General features: G+C 45.4%; 1 protein-coding gene across 3 annotated transcripts in view; it reads right to left on the minus strand.

Annotated features, from left to right (window-relative positions):
* ELL2 (elongation factor for RNA polymerase II 2) overlaps nt 1-9,083 on the minus strand; it is a 103,252-nt gene extending 94,169 nt beyond the window's left edge. Inside the window, exon 1 of one of the 3 annotated variants that reach the window (XM_067031369.1) lies at nt 8,755-9,053. In XM_067031369.1, the coding sequence (XP_066887470.1) occupies nt 8,755-8,901 (147 nt within the window). In that variant the 5' untranslated portion in view covers nt 8,902-9,053. Of the gene's footprint in view, nt 1-8,754 lie in introns of all 3 variants that reach the window. The other 2 variants (XM_059061454.2, XM_067031371.1) reach the window with 2 other exon arrangements.
* Between the last annotated feature and the right edge of the window lie 1,900 nt (nt 9,084-10,983).

Genomic DNA, 10,983 nt, shown 5'->3' on the forward strand with positions numbered 1-10,983 from the left:
GCTGGAGATAAATATTTGGAGGTCGTTAACATATAGATGACAGTTAAATCCATAGGACTAGATGAGCTCCCCTAGGGAAGTGAATAGATAAAGAGAAGGTAACTGGGATCTCCAACTTTCAGAGGCCGGTCAAGCAGTGGATAGTCAGCAGAGGAGACTGAGAAAGAATGGCCAGGGAAGTGGGAAGAAAATCAGGAAAGTGTTTCTAACAGGAAGGTGTAGTCAACTGGGTGGCATGATGCTGAGGTCAGGTAAGACAGGAACAGAGAGATGACCACTAGATTTGACAACAAGGGACCCAGTCAGGTGCAGTCTCAGGGATGTGATGGACACAACCCAGCTGGAGTGGGCTGACCAGAGGATGGGAGATGAAAAAGCAGACACTATTTCTCAGACACATCCTCAAACATAATCCTCTTTTTAGGTGTCCCCTTGCACAGAGACTTTATTGTATGTATGTATGTATTTATTTATTATGTCTGCTTGTTTCTACTAAGGCATGAGCACTTTCTGGACCACCCCTGACTTATTCAACTTTATATATCCAGTGCCTAGTACTATGCCTGGCACATATCAGAAGATAAATAAACATTGGCTAAGTGAATAAATGCATATTTGACAATTATAGTTATAATTCCTGTTCCTACCTCTTAGTCTTTTATTAAAGAAAAAACATCTCAAGCACTCATCTGAGTTTTTACCACATGGATGTGTTTTCTGGCTATCTGAGGCATCATGGTTTCCAACAATGAAAACCAAAAGCTATGATACTAAGTAAATGTCTTTTAAAAATCTACTAACATGTAAATTTACAAGTAAGCATATATAGATCCTAAAGTATCTCAAAGAATCTTATTAGAAAGTTCATGCCTGGCACCACCCTTGAACAAGCTCACTCTTCAATGGAAAAGTCTTCTAGCCAAGGTTATCTCCATGGACCATGAACCAAGTGCCCATAACTAGTCCATGACAATGTATATATATAACAGAAGTTTCATGTACTCATGATTATTTTTTGGTTTGTTTTTCAAAAACTGTCAAACAAAAAAAAGAGAATCAAAACACCAAAACAGAAATGAAAGTAATCTGGAAGTGAAAACACTGACCCTTGCAAGGCCTTTAGGAATCATGTAAAAATGATGCTTGAAATGTAAATCCAGGCACATTGTAGAGAGTTACTTAATGTTTCAATAATCACTTGGGACAGAAATCATGGAAAGTCTGATCTTCACGTTAAAATCAAATTCAATTTTCCTATTATCTGTACTCTACGACAGCTTAAGTGCAATTTATAGAGAACTTTATTGGATAAAGGAAGCCTATAAAAATCTGAGCAAAATTTGAAAATCCCTGTTCAAAACCAAAATTTCTTCCACCTAATAATTTCAACTTCCCCCAAAACATTACCAATCCCCCAAATTTCCATCTAAATGGAAAAGTTTGAGACATGTAAATAATATGGCATTGTTCTAGTCTAGCCTCAGACCCAAATATACTTCTCAAATATAAAACATCTAATCAAACCTAAGTCTCATCACCAAACAACAGACTGAGTGAATGTCCACTAAAATGGTACTTTATCTCCCCCACCCCACCCCACCCTCCCAACTGCTTCTGATTTCCCTTTTTCTACTAAGGGTACCCCTCCTAGTGCTGATGGCTAGAAATTTCCATTTAACCCTGTTCCTTTAAAATCTGTTATTAAATTCTATAGATTCTATTCATCTGTAATATCTCGTCTCCCACTAGCATCCTAGCTTAGATCCCACTCATCTCTGACCTGGACCACATACTTCCTCCTAACTTGTCTACTGCCTTCCATATTCATCTTATACTCATCATGCACACTGAAGACAGTATAATCCTAAAGCATTAGCTCAAATCACCTTAAATTTCTACTCAGTGTCTCTCCAGTTTTGAGAGAATAAACTCCAACCTGCTCCAGTCTCCCTTTCCTCTCTTAAATCCAACTATATTTTCTCCTACACTCGAGGTTAAGTGGAACAAGGGTCTTCCTTGCAATTCTCAAAGCCTGCCTTAGCTTTACTACTGCTGTCCTTGCCTTTCCTGTGCCATTCCTTCTGCTGGAGATGTGATTCCCCCCATCTAGTCTCTGCCTGTTAAAATCCTGTAAGACCCAAAGATGTTTTTTAGACCAATAACATATAGGATCCCCAACAAGAAAGAAACTTATGCTATTTGTCTAACAACCTAGTTATTATTGAACTAGTAGCAAATGCTCTGATTACTGAGTTCAATTCAAGGTGCTAATTTGATTCATGAATCTTTATGGAGCATATAGTCTAATTAATAAGATTCTCTCTTTTTATATCCCATATTAAACTGCTAGCCATGAGATTCCAGGTTTGGCCTTTGCTGGCAAAATATTAGTGGAAACCCTTAAACCAGTTCTTCCTAAAGATTTAACGTGGCTCTAAAGAGCCATAATGCCACAACCAAAATAGATGGATAGGTAGATAAACTGAAAGGAAGGGAGGGAGGGAAAGAAAAGAAAGCATTTCTCCTCGGTAAATCTGACCTGATTTATGCCATGTTTTTCAGCTTCAATTTGGCTGTAGAGACACAGTCATTAATTTATTGTATTCTACTCCAGACCTGCTTTTCTAGATTTTTGCATTAAGTCATGGGAAATGTGCTGTGGAGCTGAGGTATGCAGGAGAGTCAAATGTGCTGTGGTTATATACATGCTCTTTTCTTTATTCTAAAACTCAGCTCACTTTACATGAAGAAATGCCCATATCATCACATTTTAGGGACATCTTCTCAAATACTCCAAATACATTTGACCCAAACTGGCAAATAATTGGGCTGAACTCTGGTGCCACAGTCCTGAGCCTCTCTGTAGTCACTGCAAGTTGTTAAAAATGACCCAGCAGTGGTTCTCCTGAAATTCTCATTTTCCTCACTTTGCCAGCTTTATCACAAATTACCTAACAAGTGCTATGAGCACAGCTTCCATAGTTTTTTTACAAGTGCAAATGGAGCAAATGGAAAGGCTGGATCTGGTGACTGTCCTTGATAAGCTTTCCTGTAAATCATTCTGAGAATTTTACACCCCTTTCCTTTTAAATTCTTTTCTTGAACACGTTCCAATCCTTCACATATGTTCTTTCTCTCTCCTCTCAGTTCTGGTGCCAAGGTTCCCTGTCTATCTCTTTAGGCAATCTGGCTACTGCTTTTCACTAGGAGGAGCACCCTTCTTTGCACGGAACACCTGATCAGCTGAAAAAACTTTTCAAACGCTTATTGCAAAATGGAGCACAAACTTGACTTTACTTGATAAAAAGCATTTTAATATCAAGTTCAGCCTGAAGATGGGTCTCAGTAAGATTAACTTATTTTAATTAAAACTGGCTAAATTGAAAAACTGCAACAAAAGGAATCTGGTAAGGCAAACTTCATTGTTTTACTTAGTAAACATGTCAGCAGCAGTGGCAGCTCTGTGCTGGCAGGTCTGGATGCTTGAGTGGTGCCTTAAGGATAACAGGGTCTTCTGTATTTGTAAAAGCAGATTATTGAACACACATGTACACACTCAAAATTGTTTGAGGGCAGGCACAAAAAGGAAGAGATAGGAAAAAGTAAGGTATGAGTCTTTTTGTGCCTTAAACCACAATGAATCAAATGCTGATACGTTCACGAGGTAAAAAGAAAGGAAAAGAGAGGATATCTCCTACTCCATGACCTGTGGGATCAGTGATTTTATAAGATCACGGAACACATTAAAGGGAGCTATTGTGAAGGACAGTAACTTTAGAGGTTTAAATAAGACTTTATGCTTTGACTGGAAATAACAGTATCTAGTAATACTGAAAGAGATTGAATTCCTCATGCAAAATTAGACGTAAGTATATTTGTACAAATTTTCAAAACACTATCGTTTTCCTAGAAGACACTAATCAAAGCAGGGAAATTTAAAGCCAATAATTGGAGTTGGCAAGAGAATGTGTTAACAGAATCCTTCTTAAAGTCATCTCCTTTCTCATCTTCAGGCATAGAGAATGAATGGCCCCTGCTTCCAGATGCATCTATGCAAGACTTTTAATGTAATAGTTGGATAAACATGACAGCATTATTTGAGCCACCACCTTTGAAACTTTGAGTAAACATTAAAAAAAAATCAACAGGCTCAGCAATAAGAGAATCTGAAAACAAAATTTTGATAAGATTTTTGTTACTACCAAATGAGTTACTCAAATGTCAAAATAAACCAGCTACACATTACTGAAGGAATTTGCTAAAATAAATTTTAGAATTTTGAGGTTTAATTTGAAATAGTTTTAGGATACATTTGGGAGAAATATGTAATTACAGTAACATATGCTCATTTAAAATATGTAGGGCTTATATAGACCACAAATTCAGACATCAGTTTAGAATGACTAAAGTTGTAATACGTGATTTTTATTTAGTAACCTGTACCTTCATTCAAAATAACCTATCTATAGGAAAAAAAAGTAGTTTTGCAATATATACTAAATATCTGTATAAGTATTCTGAGTTCATTCTGCAAACCATAAAAATAACTTTCCAGTTAACAGTTTTTTATATATAATCAACTTGAAACTGTCTCTGTATTCAAACTGAGTGAAAAACAACTTTTAGGAGAGATTTACTCCAACTATAACTCCCATTCCTGGTATCACAATGTCTCTATCCCACACCCCAATCTCTGTTTAAAAGGTTCCCAAGTTAGCTTTCCTCATTTCTTCTCTAAAAATAGAGAACTTGAATAATGAAGGTCAATTAGGTTTGTTTGCCTTTCGAAACAGTGAGGAATTGTTTCTAATTAAAAGATTCTGTTTCCATGAACTCTAATAAGTTCGGATACTTGCTCAATTATATCTAAAGAACATCTGTATTTAGCCTAAGTCATAGTTTCCTGAAATTCTTAAATTTACCTCCCTAAAGTCTTAGGTCAAGTGGATTAATTTAGGAGAGTAAATCCAATGGACAAAATAATCTGGATAAAAATAACTCTCGGGCTTCCCTGGTGGCGCAGTGGTTGAGAATCCGCCTGCCGATGCAGGAGACACGGGTTCGTGCCCTGGTCCGGGAAGATCCCACATGCCGTGGAGCAACTAAGCCCGTGAGCCATGGCCGCTAGGCCTGCGCGTCCGGAGCCTGTGCTCCGCAATGGGAGAGGCCACAACAGTGAGAGGCCCGCATACCGCAAAAAAAAAAAAAAAAACAACTCTCTTATGCTTAATTTAGGAAATTAACCTGTTGAAATTTCTGGCTCTTAGAAAGTCATCAGAAGAGGAGGCATAACAGTCATAACATTGCATGGGCCAAAGCCACTTGGAGGCTACTTGTAAAGCATCAAGCACCTTCCTATCTAAGCACAGGAATGGTAGGGGCAGTTTTATATGAGAAGTTAAAGCCATACTGCCCCCCTCCCCAGGAGAAAATAGAAACTTCTCCCTGACTAGCCAATGCATTCCAACATTTTTCCAAACGCAGCTACAATTTAAAGTTAGGAGCCCTAATTTGATAAGGGTGGAAAGTGAAAGCGTAAAAGACCAAGTAGGTATCCTTCTACTAGAGGATAAAAGCTCAGCCATATGCCCGCTGCTGGCAACTTTACTGTGTTGATGGGGGATCCCTGGTCTGGCCCTAGTCAGGAGGTGGGACACTGAGGACACACTGTGGGAGACTTGGCTGAACACACCAGAGGATACTGTAGTAAGTTCCAACAGTACATCATTTCTTTTTCTTCTGTCTCTTCCCACTTTTCAGCTGTCTGAAGTTAACAGTCTCACCCCAAATCCTGCTTTTCCAAGCCCCTTAAGAAGTGTTTCTGTGGCCACAGTGACAGTGAGGCCTGGGGACAGGAACTGGTTAAGTCAGAAACAAGGCAGTGTCCAACTGCAATGGCCAAGTCAGCTTATTTCTTCCTCTTCTCCCTGCATAGCACTGCTTCTACTACCAACTTTTAGAAGAAAAGGAATCCACGGACTATCTCAATCTACCTGGGTCCAACTCAGAAGGGTACAGGGCATTGGAAAAGTCTTCTCCCTTTCCCTTCTCTGCCTCTGTACAGACTGACTAGACACATTAATTTGCATGCACAGAGATGGAAACAGATGGTAATGATATTACTAGGCAATAGAAGTAGTCAGGAGCAAGGAAAGCCATTGACTTTGGTACCTTTGACTGTAATAAATAAATAAATAAGTTTTAAAAAATCGAGAACTAAGTGGTGGGTTGGAAGAGGAATAATTTTTGATCTGCTGTTTCTTAAGACAGTGGTATATATGTGGGGCTTTTAGAATCCAACTTTAATCCCAAGCACGTAAACACTAAGGTGCAGGAGGCAGAAATGAAGGGAGAAACACAAACAGCATTCTCAGTGACCACTGGGGGCTTCTCTGTCACCTCTCTCTCCCTGGGTACCGTCCCTTCCCTGTGCCGGCCTCCTCACCCACTGCTTCCTGGTCAGTGTCTGTCAATCTTGTTGTGATCAGCTGTACAGTTCGCCAGTTGTCCCCCCAAGGTGGCTGGCTGACCTACTGTTCCCAGAGATGCCTCTCCCCACCCCTGTGTGTCAGTCTTTATCTGCTCCCTGGGTCTGTTTCTGACTGGAGGTTGGCCTCCTCCTGCTGGCTTCTTCCTCTCCGGTGTTTTTCTCTTTACATACCCTGACCCACCTCTTCCCACAGTCATTCCTTCCCACACCCTCCCCTTGGAACAGGCAAGCTTATCTCTCCATCTTGTAGGGCTGAGTTTCTCTCCAGTGTTTGCCCCTGTGTCCCTCTGCCTGCCTATCTGGCTTCCCCCAGATGGGCCTCCCACTCCATGCTGGTGTTGGTGCTAGTCTCTTCCCTGCAGATGCACCTGTCTGGGAGTAGCTACTGACAGATGCAGTTTTTATTTGTTGTATTTCCTCGCATTCCTATTGCTGCGTGACTTCCCAGTCATACATGAGACACTTTTCCCCTGAGGCTTCATGGTGTGTAGGCAAAGTATCTTTCTCCCTGTGCACGCACTCCTCCCTCCACCCCTGAGTCTGAGTGTTTTTCGCCTATGCTTCTCTGCTGGGTAACACATATACCCTGGAATATACATCCATGTGTCCACTCAATTCTGTGAGTGCCATCCTGAGGGCATGCTCATTTCTGAGCCTCTCCTGCTGTTTACATGTACACTATCATGTGAGCTCATGTACTCCTCAAGCTGTGCACAACTGTGTGCCTCCTCCTGTGTGCATGCTTATGTAGGGGCCCCCTGAAGGTAAGTCTCCCTTGGCCCAGGTTCACACCTCTCCTGCGGTTTTGCCTCCAACTCTGGGCCTTCCTTCCAAGCATTTAAAGGGCCTGGCACTAGTGGGAGCTCAACAGATGTTAATTCCTTTCTCCACTTTTATCTGAATAACTATGAGCATGTCCGGGTGTCCCTCTGGCCCTCTGTGCCTGCTTTATGAGATCAGTTAATCGGAGCGTGTTTCCTTGCCATGGACTCAGCTATTTGTCGGGATGCCCTGTGGGCTCTCTGCTCCACGGACGGTCTCTCTTCTCAGAGTGACTGTTACCGGTCCCTCATATGGTATATCCCTCCCCTTATGCGATGCGTCCACTCTGTCTCCCTCACCCATTCACAGTACTGCATCTCCATAAACGGCTTCCCCAGGCACTCCGGTTGCGGCGTTTCTTCGCTATGCCTCCCACTCTCTCCCTCACTTTTTTTTTTTTTTTTAACGTGAAAACGCGTCCCTGGGTTTGTCCTCCAACTGCCGAGTACGTGAGCCTTCCCTGTGCTCGAGTTCTCTGTGTGTCCATGGATCTCTCTCCGGGACGCGGTGCGGGGTGAGAAACCCGAGTCAGCCCGGGACGCAGTGTATTCCCTCCCCACTCCCCCCACCACCGCCCCAGCCCCGCGATCCAAGTCTCCATGTCTGTGAATCCGCCTCAGACGCGAGCGACGCGTCTTTCGGGTATGAGGGGCCACGGAGACTCTCTCTCTTCAGTAACTGATGTCTTTGCTCCCGGGTGAGCGCTGGCTGTGTGTGGCTCGCGCTACGCGGTGTTGTCTCTGGGAACGCGAAGCGCCCGTGTGCCCGAGTCTCTGGAAGTGTAAGGTGTGTCCCCTTCCTCCCCCATACGCGGAGCGTCTGTGCCTCAGCCTTTCCGAGTACACGGTGTGCCCCCCGCCTCAGCCCCATACGCTCAGCGCCTGTATCCCCAAGTTCTTGCGAGTACAATGTGTGTCCCACCTTCACACGCGGAGCGCCTGTGTCCCGGTCTCTGCTGGTCCGCGGTGGTACCCCCAAAACGCGGACGGTTAGTGCCCGCCGGTCCTCTCGGGTTCGTTACCCGGACGCTGCCCTCCGCCCCCCTCTCCCCCGCCGACACGCCGTGGGCAGAAGAGCCATCTCACTCGTCTCCCTGTTGCCTTTCTCCCTCACCGGGACAGAAAAGGCTAGAAAACCCAGGCGCCGTCGGAAAGTCCCGCAGCGGCTGCGCAGCCGAGCCAGGGCTGCGGCTGCCTCGGCCCCGCCGCCAGGGGCCGCCCGCCCGCCCGCCTCCCAACGCCCAGGAGCCCAGCTGGCCCGGGACGGCGGCGTCAGCGACCCTGCCCGGCCCTGCCCAGCCCTGTCGCCGCGGGCGCTGACGGCAGCCTCGGCGAGCCCCAGCTCCACCGGCCCCGAGCCAGGTGCCGGGGGCAGGGAGAGGCGCGGCGGGGCAGCGAGGGACGCCCTCTTCCTTCTCGAGCCCGGCCAACTGCCCAGCTCACCTCGTGGCTCTGGTAGGTCTCGAGCGCGCGGATCGCCGTCTCGGTGAGCTTCACATGCAGTACGGTGGTGTTGTCCTGTCCCAGCCTCCCGCACGACAGCCCATAGCGCTGCTCCTCCCGCAGGCCCGCCGCCCCCCCTGCCGCCATCTTAAACTCCCCGGGGTGCCGCCGCCGACGCCGCTCGGGCTCTAGCCTCCACTGCGGCCGCGGCTGCTCGGGCTTCTGCAGCCGCCGCCACAGCTACGGCCATCCCGCTGCTGACGTACTGTCATATACTGCGCGCAGCCAGACCTCGAGCTGCCACCGCCGCCACCCGCCCCACCCTCCGGCCTCGTGCCCCGCCCCGGGCTCGTCTCATTGGCCCCGGTCCCCTCAGAGCCGCCCTCATTGGCCGCTCTCCACTCTCACGGGGGCGGAGCCCAAAGTCGCTGGAGTTTGCTCCCGGGACGGGACGTCCGAGAGGTAAGAGGCTGACGTTGAGGTGACGCGCCAACTTAACCACACCTGACGTCACGTCTGGTCGTCTTGGCCCACTGGCCGCTATTGGCCAGGCTGGTTTGGGGGATCCCCTGCTAATTGGGTGTCCAGATTGCCTGGTCTGGTTACCTGGGGTCGAAGCCCCGCCCCTTGGGGGTATAGTAGTAGAGAGCCGGGAGTGTAGGGAAGAGTTTCTTCCTGCGCTGGTGGTCCTTGGAGAGGAGGATCCCCACCCCGAATGTGAGGCCAAGTAAGGACTTCGTACCCCGACGGCTGCGTTAGTTTGTGGAGTAGTATGTATGTGTGTGTGAGGGAGGTCGCTGTAGGCGGAGTCACTGGATAGTCTCTCCTCAAAACTCATTGCTATTGCTGAGCGACCGAAATGGGGCAGAATGCCCTTCTCCGTCATTTCACCCTAAATTTGAAATTAGTGAGTTGGCCCTTGGTTTTAAGAGTTTCTGCTAGATTGTGTGGAGCATCTTAAATACAGCACCGTGCTTAAAGGTTAAATCCCTTTGGTGTGGTGGGCATAGTACTAAAGAAAACGGAATTTAAAGGTTTTTCCCACGCCATGCCCTGTTGTGATCCCAGAGAAACGGTATTCAGTTCCTTTGGAGTTCGCCATAGGAGCAGGGTTGTGCCTTTTTATGGGACTTGGAGCGGCAGTTAGGATTTTCCTTTTAAAGGGCAGTAGAAGAGTGTAAGTGTCCTTGACCTAAATTAAGAGAAACAGCTACATCATTCTCCTGTTCGTTTGAGTTCTGTCCATTTCATTTGACAGGGATGTGGGAAAACCTAGAGTTTAAGCTATTGATGTTAAGCGTAGGAGATGGGTGTGTGAGGGGCTGCGGAGGCTGGGCATACTTTCCGTTCCTCGCGATGCTCCATGTGTAGGCGTGGCTAAAGGAGGAAGCCTAATCAGGAGCCCTCTTCAGGCTGTGTGTGGAGGGACTGACAGGCTTCCCGTCAGAGGGGATGAATTAACAGGGTGATCAGCACCACCAGATAAAAACAAACAGTTCAAAGGCTTGACACTGTTGCAAGGCAATTTTAAAAAATGATTATTTTTTTAAATTTGAGGCGATTTTTGTTTCCCTCAGATTGTAAAACCTTGTTGCGTTTTACAGGGATTCCCCAGAAAAATTTATAGGCATTTAATCAGTATTTCCCATACTTTTAAATTGGATAGGGCTATGATTTTCCAGAACGGTCCAAGTGGGATTTTTTTCATGATTCACCCCCTCCCCTTAATAAGTCCTCTAGCCTACATGTACACTACTTCTTGATTCAGACCTTCAAGCATTGTATGTGTATAATACAAATTACAGAACGAATTCTCCTTCCACAGAATATGGGTTAAGTGGAAACACCTGTATTAAGTGTTGTTACATCACAGGAGAGCATTTTAAAAATTGATTTAACTTCAATCCACTAGATTCGGCTAGCTGTTAAGGCGTGATTAACACTTGTTAATTTAGTTTACTATAGTGTTAATTATCTTAAATTCATTGAATAAATTAAGGCAATCACAAAAAAAAATTTTTTAAGTAATCTTATACTTGAATTATTCCTTTCTCCTGTTTGCTTTGCTTTTTGATAGGGAAGGACTGACTGACCACATATCTAAAGTTTTAATTATTTGGGGGTGGGGAGGAGAGTTTGACCAGAACAAGTAAAACCTGTATACCATTGCTTTTCTGGTGAAGGTGGGTAAATCCCCGCCCACATGGCATCTTAACTTGGCTTTCTCTT

This window comes from Kogia breviceps, chromosome 4 (genome assembly GCF_026419965.1).
Source record: "Kogia breviceps isolate mKogBre1 chromosome 4, mKogBre1 haplotype 1, whole genome shotgun sequence".
Lineage (NCBI taxonomy): Eukaryota > Metazoa > Chordata > Mammalia > Artiodactyla > Physeteridae > Kogia > Kogia breviceps.